This window comes from Coffea eugenioides, chromosome 10 (assembly GCF_003713205.1).
Source record: "Coffea eugenioides isolate CCC68of chromosome 10, Ceug_1.0, whole genome shotgun sequence".
In the NCBI taxonomy this organism is placed as follows: domain Eukaryota; kingdom Viridiplantae; phylum Streptophyta; class Magnoliopsida; order Gentianales; family Rubiaceae; genus Coffea; species Coffea eugenioides.
Genome location: NC_040044.1, coordinates 4,762,596 through 4,784,627, shown reverse-complemented (window position 1 = coordinate 4,784,627; position 22,032 = coordinate 4,762,596). Strand labels below are relative to the sequence as shown.

The 22,032-nt window shown below is 36.6% G+C and overlaps 4 protein-coding genes across 5 annotated transcripts; 2 read left to right on the top strand and 2 right to left on the bottom strand.

The window, feature by feature from the left end:
• The first annotated feature begins 812 nt into the window (after positions 1–812).
• Positions 813–6,551, top strand: LOC113748708 (casein kinase II subunit alpha-2-like). Its single transcript, XM_027292246.1, has 10 exons — positions 813–1,110; positions 2,160–2,289; positions 2,839–3,033; positions 4,084–4,241; positions 4,388–4,478; positions 4,564–4,629; positions 5,281–5,363; positions 5,496–5,559; positions 5,660–5,728; positions 6,249–6,551. Exons 1-10 carry the CDS (start codon positions 1,025–1,027, stop codon positions 6,306–6,308), a joined length of 1,002 nt encoding a protein of 333 aa, XP_027148047.1. The 5' UTR covers positions 813–1,024; the 3' UTR covers positions 6,309–6,551.
• Positions 6,552–7,336: 785 nt separating this feature from the next.
• On the bottom strand, positions 7,337–9,597 carry LOC113748709 (uncharacterized protein At2g23090). Its single transcript, XM_027292247.1, has 3 exons — positions 9,404–9,597; positions 9,202–9,242; positions 7,337–7,695 (listed from the first exon to the last, which is right to left on the bottom strand). Exons 1-3 carry the CDS (start codon positions 9,477–9,479, stop codon positions 7,576–7,578), a joined length of 237 nt encoding a protein of 78 aa, XP_027148048.1. The 5' UTR covers positions 9,480–9,597; the 3' UTR covers positions 7,337–7,575.
• A 7,040-nt stretch (positions 9,598–16,637) lies between these two features.
• Positions 16,638–20,870, top strand: LOC113750146 (acyl-CoA-binding domain-containing protein 3-like). 2 transcript variants are annotated; one of them, XM_027294086.1, is made up of 4 exons: positions 16,638–18,280; positions 19,073–19,178; positions 19,265–19,371; positions 20,532–20,870. In XM_027294086.1, the coding sequence occupies exons 1-4, from the start codon at positions 16,791–16,793 to the stop codon at positions 20,554–20,556; spliced, it is 1,728 nt and encodes a 575-aa protein (XP_027149887.1). In that variant the 5' UTR covers positions 16,638–16,790; the 3' UTR covers positions 20,557–20,870. The 2 variants fall into 2 exon arrangements, with proteins under 2 accessions (XP_027149887.1, XP_027149888.1); XM_027294087.1 differs by lacking the exons at positions 19,265–19,371; positions 20,532–20,870 and having other exon boundaries at positions 19,021–19,094.
• Positions 20,871–21,169: 299 nt separating this feature from the next.
• Positions 21,170–21,889, bottom strand: LOC113749304 (putative glycine-rich cell wall structural protein 1). The gene has a single exon (XM_027292992.1). It carries the CDS (start codon positions 21,887–21,889, stop codon positions 21,170–21,172), a length of 720 nt encoding a protein of 239 aa, XP_027148793.1.
• Between the last annotated feature and the right edge of the window lie 143 nt (positions 21,890–22,032).

The following is a 22,032-nucleotide window of genomic DNA, read 5'->3' as shown; positions in this document are numbered from 1 at the left end:
AGAAGCTCGCAAAGGGATATTCAAGATGAAGCTGTAGCAGTAAGGTTGGCGCTAATGAAAGCAAGACAACAAAGTTGGCAAAGAATCAAATGCTAACAAGCTAACTTATTGCCTTGCTAAGAGATGGGAAAGGAGACAATCCAAGCTAATGAAAGCAAGACAACAAAGTTGGCAAAGAATCAAAGTCACCAATGCTAACAAGCTAACTTATTGCCTTGCTAAGAGATGGGAAAGGAGACAATCCAAACACTGCCACTTTGATGATTGAAGACATACATGCTTTAGCTAATCTGTTTCAAGTGTGCTCTTTTGAAGCTAGGAATGATAGTAATATGACTCTATGTAATCAAATTAGCCATCATGCTCTAAACATACTTATGGATGGGGAGAGATTTTTTGGCTCTCCTTAAATGTCATGATACACTTTGTAAAGCTGCTTGAGCCGTTGCTCAAATATTGTACATTTCAATTATTTATGAAATATCATCTATCGTTTCCGAGAAAAAAAATGATATCAAGTTCAAGTAATTTAAATAATTTAATAACTTCGAGTTAAAAAAAAACTTATAAATAAAGCTCGAATACAATCTCAAGTGTATATTCAATTTAAAAGAAATTTTATACTTATTAATATGAAATATCTTGCTCAATCCCGTGTCTAAACTTATTTTTATGTTTATTTCGAGAAGTGCACCTACACGTCGTCGGGAGTTTTTATGAAATTTATTTTATAATACATGGTCCGGGTAGAGTAATTTTTAATTTGAACTCCAGTTTGAAGCCGACCCGACTCAGAAATTCCCCAACAGGCTTGATATAAGTGCCTCAAGCTGAATTTGCCGAAAGGGTTCGGTCTCCTTCTCGTTTTAACCCAAAACCATGAGGACCCATCCAATATGGCATAGGCTCATAGCTGACGAATGACGATGGACAGCGGAAACAGAGAAAAGATCAGGTGAAATTTCGTCGGATTCAATCGTCGGAGCTTCAATCCTAGCTTGAAATTCCAAATTTCGTCAGAGCCATGTCTCGAGCTCGAGTATACGCAGACATCAATGTCCACCGTCCTCAAGATTATTGGAACTACGAAGCTCTCACCGTCCAGTGGGGGTAAATCCCGCTTAATCTAGATAGTTAGCTCTAATTAGCCTATTTCTTCTTTTACTTGTGTATTTCATATCGTATTAGTGGATATCTAGGTTTTATATAACTGTTTTTTGGATTAACTTGGCGGAATAATTGGCTAACTTTTTGTAGTTAACTTTTCAATGTTTAACTTATTTTGTAACCACATTTTATCCGCAAATAATCCAACTTTTATGAAATTGGTGGAACAATTATGTAACCAGGTATGATTAGATTTTTGTTGCGGAGTTCAGTTATTGGCTACATTACTGTTCAAATTATGCATACCTGCGCCTAATTTTGAGTGTATACTGTGTCTGAAATTTATTGAAGAAAAACCTTTTTAGAAATATCCCATTCTTGCTCATATTTTTGTCGGAGTGTCGACTTAAATTTCAGATTGCACTCAATCCTTGGGTTCAATACACTTGGATTAGGTCTGTAGGGGATCTTTTATGCAATCTGTATTTGACTATAGAAATACCTTGGAGTTTTGTGCTATAGAACTTATTTTTAAGATGATAGGGTAAACTATGTATGGTGGCTGTGGTAAGAGTCCGTTGTCGTCATCATATGGTCTGTTTTGAGATTGTTGCATTTGCGTTCTTAGAAATTAGGGGACTTATATTGGTGGTCATGTATAGACTGGCCAGGCCTCATGTTCGTCGCTTGTATCAATACTTTGTACATTCTAGGGAGGAAGAAAACAGTTTTATTTTTACAAGAGGATGGGAGGGAGGATAATTGAATGCAGGCGTTGTGAAAATTGTTGCCGAGAACCTAACAGGAATCTAGTTTTTGACTCGTGTGCCAATTTTCTTCTGTGCTTCATATGTATTCTCACCCTCTATGCCACCAGAAGAGGAAAAATTGAATAGAAGTTAAAGCTGGATGATGGAGAAAATGAACAAATGAAAGAAAATTTTCTGTCATTCTCTCCAATTTAAGAAACGTTTCTTTCGTTTAAACGTTGTGTAAGCATGTTTCTTAAGGTATGATGTCTTTGTTTTCTTTTTTGTTTGTTTTGTTTCCAGTGACCAAGATGACTACGAGGTTGTCCGGAAAGTAGGAAGGGGAAAATACAGTGAGGTTTTTGAAGGTATAAATGTTACAAACAATGAAAGATGCATCATCAAAATCCTTAAACCGGTGAAAAAGAAAAAGGTAATTCTTGTAACCTGATGGATGCCAAGTTGGAATAAGTAATGTTAATTGCAATAACTACAGCCACATGTGTATACACGTGCGCGCGCACATATGGGATAGAGGGAGCACAATCATGGTATGAACTTGTTTGTACAGATTCGAATGTATTAGGGACTACCGATCTGTGCTCAGAATGTAATTTAACTTTGTGATGTTTCAGTATTTATCTGGTCTGATAAACCTAGCCTTTCAGCAGAGTGAAAAAGGTCCAGTAAATGAGTTTTCTTGGTTCTTCCTGGTAAAAAGGTGTCCCATCTTTTTGTTTGCAAGACTTGAACATGAGGAATTTCCATTGAAGTGGCTATGTTTGCCCATGTATCTTACTCATGAAAATGTTTCAAGTGCATATGGATACAGAATAGAAATGTCTTCATCTGAAAATGGTGCTCCTGCTTCACATATATATGCTGTTTCTGCGAATTTTCCCTTCATTTTCTAATTAGCTTGTCATCTCAATCAATTTTTCTACTTTCTTCTTTACTATATTTAATTGTTTCACATGTGCAGATCAAGAGGGAGATCCAGATACTCCAAAATCTATGTGGTGGTCCCAATGTTGTAAAGTTGCTTGACATAGTCAGAGATCAGCACTCGAAAACACCCAGTTTGATTTTTGAGTACGTGAACAGCACCGATTTTAAAGTCTTGTACCCAACGCTGACAGATTATGACATACGTTATTACATATATGAGCTTCTCAAGGTTGGTGCTTCATTTTATCTTACTGAAATTCTTGGATTTACAAATTTGCACCCACATTTTGTTCCTTTTGCTTCGTAAAATTCTGTAATTAGTTTTCCCGGGAATGGGTATTTTCCTTCATGTAACCTTTTGGATTTTTACTGAAATTCTTGGATTTACAAATTCGCACCCACATTTTGTTCCTCTTGCTTCGTAACATTCTTTAATTAGTTTTTCAGGCAATGGGTGTTTTCCTTCATATAAATTTTGGACGTTTATGATGTCACTTTTGTGAATGCTGAAAGATATCAGGAAGTTCTGCTTGTGTTGCATCTAGTTTCAGATTTCTGCATTACGTCTAGATTTTCTGGATGCTTTCTGCTTTTTACAGTTTATGCAACAGATATCCATCCTATCATTTCTTTACATGCAAATTGTTTTGAGAATGCATGGAAGCGCCTCTCTCATCTTACTGAATCCTCACCAACATGAGTACATTACAGTGTCCGAGCAAGTTGAAAGCCAAACTTGTTTGGCTTTCTCATTGGTGCATTTGAGTTCAGCTGTTTCCTGAGCTTGGTCAATAATTTTGGACTTGGAACCTGACAACAGAACATTTTCCCTCCCAGCTATTGGGTATCTTTAAGACATTCTATGGTAAATGAGTACATTGGTCATGCATATAAAAGTATGAAATGAAGCTGGCAAATGGTCTTATGTTGCAGTTACATAGTCTTGGTGGCCGGGGACCATGCACAGTAAATTGAAGATAGCAGATCAATGTTGTAAAAAGAAGTTTGGTGATCTTTTCAATTTTTTTTAATCAGAATTTGGTAAAGACAAGCAGAACATGCTTATCAACTGTTGAATCACTTTGTTTCTTTCTTACCTTCTCAGTTGCTTGTACTCTTTCGTGTGCATAGCCTATTGTCTATATTGAGATGCTGTTGAGGGTACTCTTTCTTGCATTTCTGAGTGAATGCCTCATGATCATCGTGGTCAAAGTAGGCAATATTTGGAGGTTCCATCCATACAGCAAGGTTAATAGCGTTGCCTTTTTCTTAATTGTAGGCATTAGATTATTGCCACTCACAGGGAATAATGCATCGGGATGTCAAGCCTCACAATGTTATGATTGATCATGATCTAAGGAAACTTCGACTGATCGATTGGGGTCTTGCTGAATTCTACCATCCTGGCAAAGAATACAATATCAGAGTGGCTTCAAGGTCTGTTTTTCTGACTTCATCTTAGAACCCATCGTTGCTAGGTCTCTCCACTGACTTTATGCTGACTATATATTGATCTGAGAGATTGCTCTTGAGCTTATATATTGAGTCCTGCTTTTTTAATTTTCTGTATAATTCTTTTTCAGGTACTTTAAGGGACCAGAACTACTTGTGGATTTGCAAGACTATGACTATTCTTTGGATATCTGGAGCCTGGGTTGTATGTTTGCTGGGATGGTAAGCTTTTTGTGCTTATTCTCCTGCTTGTTTGCCTTTATTTTGTTCCTATGTGGCCTTAAAAATTTTTAAAGTCAACCTGCAGATCTTTCGGAAGGAGCCGTTCTTTTATGGTCATGATAACCACGATCAGCTTGTGAAAATTGCCAAGGTATTTTTTGAAGCACTATCTTGTCACCTGCACTTGTTTAATATTGGCTCCTTAGAGGCACATCACCTCATATCCAATCATCCTCAGACACAAACACAGAGAAAAAGTGAGACGGCGAAGATAACCAGAAATATTGGTTCCTTTTTGTCTGTCAGTGTTTTGAAGCAGTATAGCTGTCATTGTCTTCTCACAAAATAGGTCATATGTTTCAGAACCTCAACTTGTTAGGGTACTTGTGTTTCGCTTACTTGGTTCATTCCCTTGTTTCTGGTGTGATGAGGTTGTATCTTGAGATGAGGCAGAAATTGGCTTGCAAGTTTTAGGGAGAGAATGGCTTTATACTGAAAGACATTATAGAGGACAGTTGATGGCATTTTTTGAGTTCAACTGTGTGTTTTTGGCATGATGCCAAAACCAATTCTCTAATTAGTTCAGATATTTTTAGGTCTCACCATATACAAGTGATTGCAAAGTCTATAATTCTTCATCATTCATTCCAAGTCCACACATAGAATTGCTGATCCATAATTAAAATCCTTGACCTAGGCGTTGTCTTAGTTTCCAGGTTCTTGTTGTCTGGCATGTAGTCACACAGCACCTGGAGCTCTAGACAAAGATTAAGTGCTTATCTGTGATGTTATCATGTTATAGGTTCTTGGTACGGATGAGCTGAATGCTTATTTGACCAAATATCATTTAGAATTGGATCCGCAGTTTGATACTCTTATTGGAAGGTACTTTTAATTAATCATAATTGAAAGTTCACTTATGAGAAAATTTCATTTGTCAAACCCATGCCTTACTGGCCTGTCAATGAACTTTTAAATTTAATGTGTAGTTTCTATGTCTTTATTTTTTTACCACAGGCACAGCAGGAAGCCCTGGTCCAGGTTTATTAATGCTGACAATCAGCATCTAGTTTCCCCTGAGGTGATGAATATACTGTGTTAAATTAATTTTGCCTTTTGACTACTACTTGCTCTGACGTGAGCATTGGATACTCTCTTGGTTGTTTTTATGGACTGGTCAGGCCATTGATTTTCTTGACAAGCTTCTTCGTTATGATCATCAAGATAGGCTTACAGCAAAAGAAGCAATGGTAATTCTGGATGCTCTTCAATATCCATAATTTTTGTTACTCTGTTGCTGAGGATTAATCTAGTATTACTCATATTTAGGATCCAGTCTACTTTGAATTGGATTCTCCAGAACCTGTTGGAAGTTATATTTGATGTGATCAAGGTTTGCTGTTTTGAGTAATTTGTCCTCGATGTTATATGTAGTTACTCGAGGAGTATTTGATTTGGGTCCAAAATTGCACTTTCCTGTTCCTGTTGTGGATCTGCCATTTTATTTAGCCTTGCATTGGTTTAAGTTTTTTTTAGCACTTTTGACTTTAGGCAAATTTTATTGCAAACCTTTTTAGGTCAGAATTTTTTGATTTTCCAAGTCTTGAATGTTTTGGAGTCCAGCGTTCAAGTAAACTTAAAGAGATACTAATCTTTCTACTTTTAGCAATATAGCTTTTCTATCCAGCTACCTTGATATGCAAGCCTTTGTTATCCCTTTTTGTGCCTTACTTGGCTTTGATTTGTGACACGTGCTTTTTGATGTTTCAGGCTCATCCATACTTCTTCCAAGTGAGGGCTGCTGAAAATAGTAGGATGAGGACACAGTAGACTGACACTTGCTTATGAATGAACTAGCGTGTTGTACTCTTTTTTTTTTTTTTTTGAGGAAATATTTACTGTGCAGGAAGGACCATAAGCTTCATAATGGGTTTAAAAATGTTTTATGTTGTCTCGACATTCTTCCAGCACGCTTATCCTTCAGACACTGTAAATTTCTAGTGCAAATACAAGACCAAGTCTTTCAGGTGTGGGTAAAATTAAAAATACATGGTGTTTCTTGCACTAAGGTAAGCTCTATGTCAAGTTTGAAGGTTAAATTGTCATTTTGGGGGGGGGCACCTGATTGGCTGCTGTATACCCTCCTAATTGAACACCACTATGCTTTCGGTGAAGGTTTTGTTTTTCACATGTACAATTTCACATGTACAATTTTATCTGCTTTCGTGGGGCCTTCTTTTGAGTTTCCTTTCATGTTGTCAAGCTAGTCTTCCAACCGGTGGAAGCTGCCTACAGAGCTTCCAAAGTCTCAGGTTGAAACAGAATATTGTGCTGACCTTAAAATCAAGCAATAGTGATCATAAAAGCTTATACGGTGATGAGCGATAGGAATCAATTTTCCAAGAATTCGTATTTATATTTGCACGTTGTGAGCAGCAAATGTAGGTTTATGCTCCAAATAGCATAATACGAATGCGAAGGATGACAACCCAAGTTTGCTTTTGCCGCAGGCAGTAAATTTGGTCTAATTCTTTCTGTTGAATGCCTGCCCCCTTTAAAACTCAGAACATGGATCGCTTAATCGTATATTGCGGAAAACGGCCGAGGGATCATTACATTAGATATCAAAGGAGACGGTCAACTTCATCTCAAGAGTAGTTCTGCCTTTGCTTGGCTACCAAGGTCACCGTTTCTGTCATTCCCCCGACTCGCTGAACGGGCAACAATGTCCTTGTCCTTTGCTCTTTATACTTTGTTTAGGGTTCATTTCACTTTGCACCCCTCAACTATTTACCCGGTTGATCTTTGCCCCGTAAACTTTAAACCGAAACAATGATCATCCATGTGGGTCACAAATGGAAGGGAAAAGAATCAGCAAAACCACTTTTTTTTCCCACCTTCAGAGATAGTAACCAGATTTTGAATAAGAGAAGATATTTATCAACATATTCCACAAAGAGTTTCAAACTAGTTATAACCATCAACAAGTTGCAACACAATCTCAGTAACAGCACTGAAACAGCTTCAAACTCGCTAATGTTGACAAATCACAGACGTAGTCGAAACCCATCCTGAAAAGTTGTTGCCAACTTTCATATCAATTCTTAAGATGCGGGAAGCAAGCATAGAGATCAGATTTTGGGTGCTTTGCTTCAGCATGTTCCTTGCACTTCACCTCTGAGGTAGTACACATGAATGTCTGCATGCAGACCTTGCACTGCATTCACATCAAACAAGAATTTTGATTAAAGAGATGATAACATGCATAGCTTGCATTAAGTACTCATTTAAAAAAAAAAAAACAAAACAAAACAAGCTCATAATTGTTGGGTCAAAAGGGCCATAGACGAGGAAAGAGATAAACATTTACACATACGAGATGTTGGTGGTACATAACATATTCTTTCCCAGTTATTTCTTTGACCATAAACTTCAGAGATTCATATACAAATCACACTTCTAACTTTGCACAGGCATAGAATCTTTACAAGGTTCTTTAAGTTCATTAGTGGTAACAACTAAGAAACCTAACCTTAGTTAAGCAAATTAGTACAGCATGGAAGATACTCATGTTTCTAGATGTACAATAACTATATGGTCAGTGCTTCCTAATCACAATTGAGACCTGACTTTGAAGCTTATGTCATTCACATCCTTCTTCAGTACTTGTATGAATAGCTATTTAAATGGCAGGCTCCTGTGAACATTCTACTTTTAAAGAATACCAATAAACTGAGCAAAAACTAAGTGACCTTCAATATACCAGTAGCTACTGCTCTAGTAAGAGGTAGGTGCTAAAACTATCTTTCTTATCACTCCACAATGGAGATAACATCAGAAAGTCAGGACTTGAATACGCAAAGAACTCATTCAATCCGGCACAAAGTGTCATGGTCCACATGGTACTTAAAAACATGAGCATATCATTCAGGATTTGCTTGTCCAAAACATCCATCAACAATTCACACTTTGCGATAGAAAATTGCATAACATACAGAATATGCCACCAGAAAAATCCAGCTAAAACACGAGAAGTACGCATAAAGGATTCTAACAATATACAAAAATGGAAGCAAGGATGGTGTATTGTGCATATTATCACTGATAACATCTTGAAAGTCGTACTAATATCAATAACATACCCAATCAACCCACACTAGTAAAAGATCCCAATATAAATTAGCACAGAAACCCCCTCACCCGGGGGGAGTGGGGGAGTGGGGGGCAGGGGGAGGAAGAATTAGCCACCCCTAATTAAAGGGGGATAAAAGCAAAATAACAAGGAAATGAGTAAAAAGCATATACCATGAGATAAAGTATAGGTTCTGAAAACAATCTTACTGAATCCTTTCTTTTACAACAGTTCCTCCAACAACCGGAGGGATAAAAAGTTAAAATACCCTGTTAAAGTGGCCTAGCAAGATTCAATTTTTGTCCGATTCTTCACAGCCTAACTGGAAATTAACCCAAAAAAAAAGATCCAAAATAATTTTATCTAAAAGCATCTGCGGGAATTAATTTAGCAGTTGAAAGCCGATAAACCTTCTAATCTTAACCTTTGCGCAGTATTTTCAAATAGATAAGGGTCTTCTCATACGTATCACACAAATACCAAAACAGATAGATCAGATCGGAAGAAACAACAAAATCAACGACTACACCACCAAAGCTTGAAATTGAATTAAAATTTCGTTTCTGAGAGAAAAAGCCAAAAAAAAAGGACCTGGATATTCATGGCCTTTTTGTTGGTTTCCAGCTGACTTCCTGCGAAGACAAGAGATCAGAGAGACCCCATTCAGCAGCACTCTAATCTGATTCAACAACTATTATGCAGTACATGAAGAAAGAAGGTTTCTGTGGCTAAGATTTTGTACTAATAGTAGTATAGTACGAAGAGAGAACAAATTAACGAGATGGGTAATAACCTTTGCCGGCGTTTTTTATCTTTTCCAGGTTCCTCTCACGAGCCATCTTGGATTTTTGGCCATTGCCTCCGCCCATCTCTGCCTGTTAGCTGCTGAGAATTGCTTTCCCTCTGACCCTTTGAAGAGAGATTTTGCCCTCTTCTTTGACGCCCCTGCCTGTTTGGGGGCTGCTGATATCGCTCGTTTTTATACACAGAGAAAAAACGAGACGGCCAATTAATTACTATAATTACTACTAGTACTGGTACTAGTACCGCTTGAAATTACTATTGATGTTTTTTTCCCGGTACTCAATCTTAATACCTGTGCTTAGTTTTTTTTTTTTTTTTTTCACCTAGGGGTGTCCGGGCCTTACGACCCTACTAATCCCCCAGGGCCGGGGAAGGCGCCCAACCTGAAATCCGAACGAAGTACACCTGGGACCATGATCAACATAGTCTAAAGAGGGGGATCGAAACCACTCGAGCTATCCCAGGAGGGGCAATACCTGTGCTTAGTCAAAGTTACGTAATTGGCATAAATCTATGGACTATGGGTAAAGATACACTTCAATCTGTCTCAGAATCGCAATTTTTTTTATTATATTTTTTTTCAAACATAGAACCACAATTTGATTAAACGATTAATTAAAAACACATTAAATTAAAAAAGAACAAGAACATATTAACTTACCACCTTATTTTCAATTTTTATTGTTTTATTTATTTATTTTTTGATACTGCAAAACCTATACTATATGTAACTACATGCTTTCAAGCGTAAATTCAACCCCAATTGATAGTTTCAAGTAAGAAAAATCGTCCAAAACGTCTCTCACATTTTGTAAAATAACTTTTTTCGTCCCTCACTTTTAAAAATGTAATTTTATGTCCCTTACATATTTACATCGGTCAAATTTAGTTCCTAACTAGGTTTCCGACCATTTTTTGACCGGAATCCATCATGTGCAAGGCACGTGATCATTTTTGAAGGGTAAATTTGTCAAATTATATTTTACATAATCTGATCTATAGTCCTCCACATTTTATAAAATAAAATTTTTCGTCCCTCACATTTTATAAAATGATTTTTTTCATCCCTCACATTTCACAAAATGAATTTCTCCATCCCTCATATTTCAAAAAATGAATTTTTCATTTCTCACTAATTATGTGTGTGAATACATTTTTTTTAAAACACATGTATATGTCTATTTGATTTTGCTTAATAATAATAGCATAAACACATATATGTAATTGGGCCCAACTTGTGGGCTATCTTCTGTTTTTGTATGATTATGACTAATATTTACCAATAGAACCTTAATTTGCATATTCTTATTGTATTTTGATCGAAAATAGCTTTATTGGCCAACTTGACAATGAATGCAAGATTTTTTACTAGCTAATACCAGATGAAATCAAATGATCACGTATAATATATGGTATTCGTATTGTTAAGTGAAATCAAATAGACACATACATATATTTATGCTATTCGTATTATTAAGCAAAATCAAATAGATGTATATATGTGTTTAAACAAAATATATTCACACACATATTTTTTTTTTAGGGTTTCCCTCACACACATAATTAGTGAGGGATGGAAATATTCATTTTTTGAAATGTGAGGGATAGAGAAATTTATTTTGTGAAATGTGAGGGATGAAAAAATCATTTTATAAAATGTGATGGAAGAAAAAATTTGTTTTATAAAATGCGGAGGACTATAGATTAGATTATGTAAAAAATAAAATTTGACAAATTTACCTTTAAAAAATGATCACGTGCCTTGCACGTGATGGATTCCGGCCAAAAAATGATCTGAAACCTAGTTAGAGACTAAATTTGACCGATGTGAATATGTAAGGGACATAAAATTATACTTTTAAAAGTGAGTAACGAAAAAAGTCATTTTACAAAATGTGAGGGACGTTTTGGATGATTTTCCCTTTCAAATATATGGTTGGCTTTGCTTCACATCAAGATAAAGAAAAGAAATTATGGGATAAGCATATGGCCAATAACATAACATGCCAAACGTTTTGTTGTTTTCCTGAAAGACAAACACAGGAAATTGGATTTTAATATGAAACCAGTGATTAAGATGTTTTGACACACATTAATGTACAGCCATAAGTCAACTTAATTAATATGTGAGTTAGAATATTCTATTGGATATGAACGTAAGATCATTCGATGAGAGGGATTCAATAACTGTAAAATAAAGATGATAAATTTCTGTAGATATACTTCCTATTTTGTTTCCAAGGACTTCATGGCTTCATGCATTAGTTAAGCCTAGGGGTGGAGCTGAACCAAGTAGCTCGGCAGCTGAGCTCGAGCTCGAGATCGAGTTCGTTAGAGCTATCGAGTCGAGCTCGATCTTGGAAATATAATACTCGAAAGCTCGACGAGCTCTATCGAGTTTTTATAATATATATTTTAATTTTTATTATTATGAAATGTCAATAATATCTTTTATTTAAAATTATATATAAAATATTAATTTTTATTACTTGAGTTTGATTAGGCTTGATTGAGCTCGAATAAGCTCGATTGAGCTTGATTTGAATTAATTACATTTAATTAAACTTGAGCTCGAGTTCGAGCTCGAGTTCCATAAATTGATATCGAGCTCGAGCTTAGTTATATTTGCCTCGAGTCGAGCTCGAGTAGTCGACTCAACTCGACAGCAGCCCTGATTAAGCCACAAGTCTAAAATCGGTAGCTGTAGCTGTTTTCCTTTTTCATCTGTCCCAAATTATAGTCCACTTTCCAATTGAAAAATATAATTATCTTTTAATTTCTCTAAAATACCGTTATTCAATGTAGGTTATTATTATTATAAACTATCTTATTTAATATAGATTGTTAACCTACCCCATTTAACACATTTAGATTTTCCAAAACATATTTATATATGAAAAACCAGCTTTGTTATTCTTTCAAGTGAAATAATGTAAAATGAGGATTGAATTTTTCTTGATCATCAATTCAAGTTTCCATAAACCATCAATTCAGGTTTTCATGAATAATTAATATAAAGTTATACTCTATTTAATGTAAGGGTATTTTAGAAAAATAGCAAAATAAATTTATTGTTCCAACAAAGTTAATTATTTTTTCTTAAAATGTGTGAAAAAAAAACTAGAACTATCAAAATGGAACGGAGGGAGTATAAAGAAAAAACGAAAGAAAACTTCAATTTGCGATTACTGCTAGATTTCTTTCTTCCTTTTGTTTTTAAATTTTTATACCAAGTTTTCTACTATATATAATGAAACAAGTGTCATATATGTGCCTTGTTTTTGGTTGCTTTAAATTTTACAAAATTTGATTATTCAAAATCAATAAAAGTTATTTTTTTGGGCTATTATGATTTTTAAATTTTGTAGTAATTAAAAAAATATATAATCAGAATACAAAAACAACTGAAAATATCACAAAAACTAATTACTCAAATCAGAATTTATAATCAGTCAAAATAATCAATCGAGAACAAATCCATGATACTATCTAGCAGCTTGAATTTCTTAATATAAGTATAGAAAGTCCACTAATAGAACATATTAAAGAGCTACATTAACTCAAAATGAAACCTAAATTTAAAAAAGGAGTAAAAAAGAAGCCGTGAGACGCAACAGCACCAAGTAGGTGGGGATTTAGGAGTGGACTTTTGAAGCCCGAAACTGCGAAGATGCAGAGGGTGGAAATTGTATGGTCGGCCATGCAGAAACAATAATAATATACTAGTAGTAGTTTGAGACTATCATGGGTGGCCGTAAATGATAAACCGATGGGTATTGTAGGGGCGTTGCCGTTGCGGGTCTTCTTCTTCCTGGGTAGACTAATAATAGTGGTCAAAGAATTTGTACAGCATACAGCTGGAGCTCACTATAAATTAATTGTAAATTGGTGGTACGCATTCAAGAAGATTTGCCAAGAACAACAGCTGGTGGTCCTAACACGCTAACCAAGTGATACAAGAAATTTTGGTCACCGTCTTGATTTTGCTTTGTCTCTGGCTTGATGATCATGCCACTATCAAAGAAAGAAGGAAAGAAAGAAAATGTCCAACCTCTGTCTGTCTCTGGTGGAAGTTGGGAGATAGGGCAATAAATTATATGTCCTTTCCTTTGATCTTCCGGGGTACTACGTAATGGATTTTGTTTGTTTCACCTAACCTAATCCGCACTCGCAAAAAGTGATGTGTATGTATAAACTAGCAGTGCCCAACCCGGGGTAGCTCGTGTGGTGTGTTGCTCTTCTTATGGTCACTGAGGATCGAGTCTCGGGGTTAATGTGTTCGAGAGGAATGAACCTCTTCTTTCGAGCCATAGGGGATTAGTCGGGTCGAAAGTCCGGATACTCCTATGTCAAAAAATATATATATAAACTAGCAGCATTGCTTACAGGTAAACAATGGGAATTGAGTAGCTCATTTTTTTCTTACGATAATATTTTTATAACTTAATATATTTTATTTTGTATGAAAGGGGAGTTTAAAGATCTGACTAGACCAAAAAAATGTTTAATGAATTAGCATTTTTGCTAAATCAGGAGTTTCAATGATTATTCTCTTTGGAAAGCTCTCTCACATTTTTGAAAACAATTAGTGCTGGACTATTTTTACCAAAGCAATGGAAGATTAATTTACGAAATAATATATTCGTGAAATTTAAGTGATAAGAAAAGAAGGGACAAAAATAAATTGAAGAAAGAGTGTGGTTCTTTTTGTATCTTACCTAACAATTTAGTCGCATAATCGGAGATTTGATCAATTTTTATTAAATAAAAAATTAGATTGGTGTCTAAAGATTTTAAATATCACAAAACAAGTAAAGAAAATTAAAGTGTTTCGGATTTTGGAGTGGAGATTTAGGCCCATAGCGTTTTTTTATAATGACCATCGGCTGAAGAACCAATACTCAAACAAACATTTCAATCCGTTCACAAAGCTCCTTGGGCTGGGCTTTCAATGTTAAGCAGTACTTCGGCTTGGAAGACTTTTCCTCAACAGATTGGGCTTCACAGTCGATTCATAGAAACAGTTCGTTGGATAACTGAAATTGGATTACAATTGCAATTATCTTCTAAATGAATTTACTCTAACGTTAACAAAATAGAATCCCAATTTGACAACCTATCTTAACATCCTGAAGATGTAATTGCACATTTAGACGCACAAAACGAACGTGATCAAGTTTTTTCTGTGTACCCAAATGGAGGATAGTTTAGGTTTGTAACCCAAAAAAAAAAAAAGAGAGAGAATGAAACGCCGGAAAATTTAAATCCAATCTAGAAGAATCTAAATAATTGGTGGATTAGAAATCCAAAATACTTCCTAAGTATGCTACAAGACTCAAAGAAATTTGACACGTGGGAAAATAATCAACTGTCCAAACAAACCAACTTGATCATATCATATGTGGCCATTTTCTTTTCGTTGGTAAGGAAAGGGAATCACATGTTTGCACCTACTGCCATAATGATGAAAGGAAAGCAGTCTTTACAAAAACAACACCGTCCTATTCAACAGGATAAGCTTACTGACTAAGCAAGCACGCATCTGGATCTTTTGTTGTATCCGCCAAACAAACAATCGCTGCAAAAAAAAAAATAAAAAGAATTAATTTTATATTCATTAACACTTTATACGTTGTCACGGAGTCACGGTTAAATACATGATATATGAGAAAATTTTAAATTTTTAATTCAAAATTTATACACATATTATGTTATGTATCTAATAGTGACGGTGTATATACGATTAATTTCATAAAAAATTACAACATTTTATGTCCTCATGCAAAGAGGATAATGATAGTGACACCGTTTGACTTAGTTAATACTAGCAAAATGTAATTCCCGTGTCCAAAAAAGTGTATCACGCTACAATTGAATTTTAATGGTCAAACTTTGGACCATCATTTTTTACATAATTTCTTGAAAGGTTTTCTAATTACCGTATTGGAAACAGAAGAATCTTTTGTCAGCCGGGGCTACATTATATGGAGCATAATTTATCTGGTACAGGCATTTTGTTTGGGTCGCGTGTGTTCCCCTTTTATGCGTGTGCATAGAATTTGGACAAGGTTGTACGTATGGTTCCAACCTAACGAAAATGCTCACATGCAATCATTACTTGCACCGGAAGGAATTAAGAATATTGATTATTCGTGTTAAACTGACTTGACACAGGAAAGAAGTTATCTCCATTTGCGATTTAGCTACATCAACTCACCTCCATACGTGACTTGTATAGTCGCATGGTATTTTTAAAACGGATCAATCTAACAAGTGTTTATTCGATTCAGATATATTTCAATTGTTAGATTTTTTTAAAAAAAGATAAAAATTAATTTAAAAAAAAGTATATAAATATAAGGAACGATAGTAATGATTAATATGGGTATATATGTGACAAATTATGTGAAGTTTAAGTGTAGTGTCGGATGCTTAATAAAAAATCCGTTTAATCTTACAATTTAAGCCTTATTACGTTCTTATTTGATTTCTTATGTTGTAACTTCCGCACAATTTGCTTCTAACTTGTAGAATCGGTCAGGTCCTTAACTACGGTCCAGGAAAAAAGATTTTGCAAGTTATGGAAATCGATGCACTGCAAGAAGCCTACAAGGTTGTGATTGTGATTGCCGAGGAACTAGAACGTTATCCAATTTTTCGTCGAAGTATTTCCTTACTGCCGAGATTCCTTTTCTTTGCCATAAAAATTATGGTCCCCTTTTCTTTTACGAAATTAGTATAATGTGCTAAATTAAACTCTTATTTCTCTCTCTCTCTCTTCTTTTTTGGATACATAAGAAGGAAGAGGTCATTTTATCAATATATTTAAACATTACTTAATAATCTTAATAGTAGTCTAAGCTTCTCATTTATAAAGATTACTCACATCATAATATGTTATGATCCACTTTTTTTTTTTTTGTCACGGGTATAAAAACCATGTAGTAAAACAAAATTAACAAAAATGTTTTCCACGATGAAAATTAAATGTGTACCAGGATTCAGAGGACCTGTAGCAAAGTTCACATGATCTCGTCATTTAGCTGGGCTCTTTATGCACTTTTCGTCTACTATCATCCAATGAAGAGCCAAATGCCAGGCCCCACAAACATGGAAAATTGTTTAGAAATTGAAAGACAAAAGAGTCTTTTGGGAATAGAGAATATGCTTTGCTCTTCCCTGTAAATATCCCTTGATAACTTGTACTTGATGGTGTCTTTCATTCTTGGAATGCTAATATTTTTCTGCAATTCTTATTCCTTCCGTTATACTTTAATCTTTCTTATCTCATATACAAGTTTCCCCCTCTGATAGTAGTCTCCAAAGTTGGGATTTTTTTTTTCTTGACAAAAAAAAGAAAAAGAAGAGTGCAGAGTATGGGGTTGTTTCTGGAGCTCCTTCTGACAGCCTTTGTGGCTTTGGTTTTCTCTTTTGTTATTGCAAAGTTGGTTTCAGTTGCTGTTCCCAGCAGTAGTGAGGAAAAGAATCTTGATCAAAAGGTTGGAGCAGAGGAGGTGAAGGTTGATAAAGGGTTAAAAGTTGGGAGGGCTAAGAGCAAGAAAAGGAGAGTGAAATTTGTGGATGATGTTGTGGTTGGAAACGTTGTTCACCTGGAGAGTTCTGAGGAACCCGTTAAAAATTTTCATACAAGTGAAAGTATATCCGAAAAAGTTGGGATTTTGGATAAGTCGTTGGAGGCTGATTATGGATTTGGGGGTGAAAAAGTGGATAAAAAATCTGAAGTACTGAGGGCTTATGGTGAGAAATTGGTTGAGGAACGTGCTCATGAAAATATGACGAGGGATGCAAAGGATGGTGATGTGGAAGGGAAAAAAGGGTCTGAAGATGTTCAACTGTTGGATGAGGCAATCGACGGTGAGGCTGTCGAGGGAAAGAAAGAAGTTGCTACATTTGGTGAACTTTGTAGTGAAAAGAATGAAGAGGTGGTTGGTAGTGGCTTCAGAGATGTGTTAGTTGGAGAGGAGATGAAAACTGAGGGTATTGGTGGTGAAGACGGGCTAAAATTGATGAGTGATGGGAGTGATCAAAATGATGTTGTTGAAGGCAAAAAAGCGTCTAAAGATGTTGAATTGTTGGATGAGGCATTCCATAGAGAAGCTGTTGGAGAAAAGAATGAGCATGCTAAATTTGGTGATCTTTGTAGTGTAAAGAATGAAGTTGTGGTTGGTAGTGGCTTGGGAGGTGTGGTGATTGGAGAGGAGATAAAAACTGAAAGTACTGGTGATGAGAATGAGCTAAAGTTGATGAGTTATGAGAGTAATCAAAATGATGCTGCAGCTGGAGAAAAGTTGGCTGCTAATGCAGAGTACTTAAATAAAGAGTTGGACAGAGAGGCTGTTTATGAAAGGGGTAAACATACTGCAATTGATGCAGACAAGGTCTATGACAGCAACACTCAAATGGTGAGTGGAAATTTGGATGATTTGGTTGTTTCAGTGAAGGTAAAGTCTGAGGTGAAATTGGCCTACGATGATATCTCCCTTCCTCAAAATGAGGAAGGCAGAGTTGTGAGTACTAAGGAGGGCAATGCGATTGGAATCGTAGAGGACTTGAGTAAAGAAAATGAAGGGGTGGAGGATAAGTATATACTAAGGGATGAGAAAATCGATCATAGTGCTGCTTCTGATGATGATGACTGGGAGGGAATAGAGAGAAGTGAGCTAGAGAAGGTGTTTGCTGAAGCTGTTAATTATGTGGAGTATGGGGCGAAAAGAAAGGATGAACAGTTGGTGAGCTTGGGAAGTGATGTGCTGGTGCAATTGTATGCGCTTCATAAACTTGCATTGGAAGGGCCATGCCATGATCCCCAGCCAATGGCGCTTATGTTCTCTGCCCGAGCCAAATGGTAATGGTTTTTACTTGGATAAAACATCCATACTCCTTGATTTTTAGAAAGTTATCACCCTGTTTTTCTGTGTATGTGTTTAATTAAGTTGCTTTAGTGAAGTGATTGTTATCCTGAACATAACTAGTGGGCATCTATGAGTGAAAGGAAGATAGGAGTAAATAGGACTATTTTCATAATATGGTGGTTGTTGAGGAAATGTAGAAGGAAGTTGGTACAATTTTAAGCTAAAATACCTGTCAAGATTGGCAGCCTAGTTGTTTTTAACTGAATCAATGTGAAAATATCTTTGAAAATCTGAAAATACATTTACAAGGGTTGTATGAGTTACCGTGCAACAGAGAAAAAGTGTAAATGTAGCTGACAAAAATAGTATAGGCATAAGAACCAATATGTGTGTGTGCATGTATCTTCAGCCAGACACCCCTTAGACTGGAATTAGAGTTCACAGCCTTCAGTGAGGAACTAACTCATTGTTAGATTTTGATCCTTTCCTTGACCTTCCCTGTTTCATAGAAGACAACTCTGTTAGTACTACTTAAATTTGTAAGCGAGAACAGAATATGGTAAAAGTTGATTGATAGATTAAATACCTTGGCTTGACTCATGAGTAACATATACCATAGACATGTAAGATATGGGGGTTTTGAACTAGACAGATGGACTGAGTCCAATGATCACCTTAGGACCAACCAATGAAAGACGTTCAGGGTATAGTTTGATTGCTAGTTACATAACAGGGTTGAAAGCTGCTATGTGTGAGTGATGGAGGCCCTAATTCCATTGTGCAAGGAATGCGTGGCAGCAACTGGGAAACATGAGGCCAGAGGTCGCAATGGAGGAATATATCAAGATTCTGTCAGACAACAATCCTGGTTGGATGCAACATTCTTCTGCTGTAAGTTTGTCCTGTATCCAAGTGAAGTTGCTCAATAATCATCACAGGAAGACTGTTAGCCTCATGCTACTGCCTTTGAGCTGCAGGAAGATGAACGGCATGGTTCTTTAAAATCCGAAACTGGAGTATGTGGCAATCCAGATACTGAGTCAAGCTCTGTTCAGGACCCTCAGATTAGCTTTGAAGTTGGAAAGTAAGTCTTTATTTTGTTTTCCATAGACAAATTTCACATTTTGAGTTAAAGGTTCTGAAATAGGTACTTGATTCCTTATGCTTCTGTGCCGCCCTCTATTGTCTCTTACCCTTTCAAGGAAACTAGTTAAATACATTACTTTCCTGCATCCCTTCTAGTCAAAGCATTAAAGATAGGAATATGGTTCTTAGATGACAGGAAAATTCAGTTATTTCCTGCTTCATTTTTTCTCGAGGTCATAATGATTTATATACTATGCTGTCTCATACTATAATGTAGCTTCTGCTTCTTGTTACTGGTCTACTGAGGGGAATAGATCAATGAGGTTGAGTTGCTGAGAGGCATGAGGTAGTTAAGTTGTGTACGTGCTGATTTGGTATTAGTCCATTTGAAAGCTTATTTTCTGGAGATCTTTTTTGGGCAAACTTTGACAGCATATTGTGGTCTTAATTGAAATTATTTATGTAGTCTGAGTTTTGGCTACAATCTGACCAACAAAAATTTTTTTAAAAAAAAAAAAAAAGGACCTGTCATACAACATCCCCTTGAGATCTAAGAATTGTTATTTCAGCCCTTATTTTCTATTTCAGCAAGGCTTATTTGAGGAGCTTCATTGAAGACTACTGATAGTTTCAGCATTTGAGGCTTTAGGTTGATGTTGAGTATGCTGGTTGGTCCAGCATGGCATATACTGATCTTGTGCTTTTTCTTAATGATGATGATTGGAATCCGCGGCAATTCCAGCTTTCTATTTCATTTACTGTGTAAATGGTTAATGTTAAGGTTGTCAGGGGATTACATATTCATCTTGATTTTAGGAATCTCTGTTATGATTTTCTCTTGAACTTCAAGTCATCCTACCCCGTCATTGCTATCTATTACAATGCTGAAAACCACTTAGATGGCTTGAGTGTCCTTGCTTTGGTATTAATTCCAAGGTTTTGCTGGCATTCGTGATGAACAGTCCAAGTCCACCTGTAAATTAACATCGCCATTTTTTTGCTTGAGGACTGCCTTTATCCAATCCTCTTAGGTTCGGTTGCCTTCGCCCCTCAAATTTCTAAATCACTCTGCATTTCCTCCACTGATCATGTTTTAGATAATCACCTGTTGCTACACATGATACGATAATTCTGACAGAATTTGCTTTCCAATTCCAGGACGAAGAATGAGAAAGTTGATTAACCGCTTGTGTTGGCAACAAATTTGGCTCCTTCTCCCGAAATAAAAGCACAATGTAATTTTTCCAACCATGTGCAGTGTGGATTTGAACCGTTTGGCTGTTTGCTATCATTTATCTCTCCTTGGTGATGATTATGATAGTGGTCATGCAAGTTATATATATATATATATGTATATATGGAACATCAGCATTTGTCCAGAGATCGATTGGCCTCTTGACTTAATCAATAATTCTTTTCACGTACTTGGGTCTTCATTGGATTGTATTTCTTTCCTGTATTGTGTTTCTCTAATTGTTAAAAGATTTGGCTTCAACACCCTTGTCACAGCATTATTGCTTGCCTTTAGATAGTGTGATCCTTAATTTTGTGCGATGTGAAGCTTTGGTTCCAACTGACGGGCACAACCTATAGTTGATTTCGGCACATACAAGGCCACGGCTAATAAGAACGTTATTATTCTCAAACAGTGGAAGTTATACACTAGTTGGAGATCACTGTTGCAGATATATAGCAAGCATAGCTATTAGCAAACTGCAGAATTATTACACTGGAGAAAGTGCTCTTTATTTCTTCACTAATGGAGCAATTATAGCTCAGGAAACACCTTGGCTATGTCATGGTTTCATGCTGCATGGGAGCTGCTGCTTGTCCCTGTCTAGGCGCCCACCATTGATTCCATACTGCCCTTCTCCGTTGTTACCTCCGCTGCCATGACCAGCACTACCGCTGCCATATCCTGAGCCAGGGCCCCCGCGCCAGCCCCTGCCATAGCCATAGCTGCTGCCCCGACTCCCTTGCCTGCTGCTTGCACCAGGACCATAGCTACCACCATTCCATCCACCACTATTACCACCACCACCTGGACCATATTTACAGCCTGGACCACCACCTCCACCCAATCCAGACCCACTGCCACCACCTCCACCCGACCCACCACCATTACCACCTACAGAGCCATATCCACTGCCGTCATTGCTGCCTCCGCTTCCAGCCCCGGAACCACCACCATTACCACCTACAGAGCCATATCCACTGCCGTCATTGCTGCCTCCAATTCCAGCCCCATATCCACCACCATTGCCCCCAGAACCTGATCCATATCCATTGCCACCACTACCACCACCATTCCAGCCGCTACCAAAATTACCAGCTGTCAACCCCACATGGGCTGCCCTATTCACGTACTTCTTCTCATGCCTTTTACCTATATGATACTGATTAACAGCCAAGGTTTTCTCAGGCCTTGTAGCTTCGACAGCTACACAAGCATAAAACTCTAGACACACCACAAGCAGGAAAATGAGACTCAACAAACCAACATCATGATGTGCCATTGTCTTTCTCACAAAGTTGCATAGGTTAAATTTAACGGAAACTCTTGGTGGCAATCCTTACTATAAGGAACGTAGAAAATATTTCAAAGAAATGTAAACGGAAATGAGGCAAAATTTAGGAAGTTAAGGCTCAGAAAATGGTG

Bases quoted from the DNA above. Each gene is read 5' to 3' on its own strand.
- LOC113748708 (XM_027292246.1), top strand. From the start codon at position 1,025: ATGTCTCGAGCTCGAGTATACGCAGACATCAATGTCCACCGTCCTCAA. The intron at 5,364-5,495 runs GTACTTTTAATT...TTTTTACCACAG, and splicing joins TTTGATACTCTTATTGGAAG to GCACAGCAGGAAGCCCTGGT. The intron at 5,560-5,659 runs GTGATGAATATA...TGGACTGGTCAG, and splicing joins AGCATCTAGTTTCCCCTGAG to GCCATTGATTTTCTTGACAA.
- LOC113748709 (XM_027292247.1), bottom strand. From the start codon at position 9,479: ATGGGCGGAGGCAATGGCCAAAAATCCAAGATGGCTCGTGAGAGGAAC. The intron at 9,243-9,403 runs GTTATTACCCAT...TTGTCTTCGCAG, and splicing joins GATAAAAAACGCCGGCAAAG to GAAGTCAGCTGGAAACCAAC. The intron at 7,696-9,201 runs GTCCTTTTTTTT...ATGTGAATGCAG, and splicing joins AAAAGGCCATGAATATCCAG to TGCAAGGTCTGCATGCAGAC.
- LOC113750146 (XM_027294086.1), top strand. From the start codon at position 16,791: ATGGGGTTGTTTCTGGAGCTCCTTCTGACAGCCTTTGTGGCTTTGGTT. The intron at 19,179-19,264 runs GTAAGTTTGTCC...TTTGAGCTGCAG, and splicing joins GGATGCAACATTCTTCTGCT to GAAGATGAACGGCATGGTTC. The intron at 19,372-20,531 runs GTAAGTCTTTAT...TTCCAATTCCAG, and splicing joins ATTAGCTTTGAAGTTGGAAA to GACGAAGAATGAGAAAGTTG.
- LOC113749304 (XM_027292992.1), bottom strand. From the start codon at position 21,889: ATGGCACATCATGATGTTGGTTTGTTGAGTCTCATTTTCCTGCTTGTG.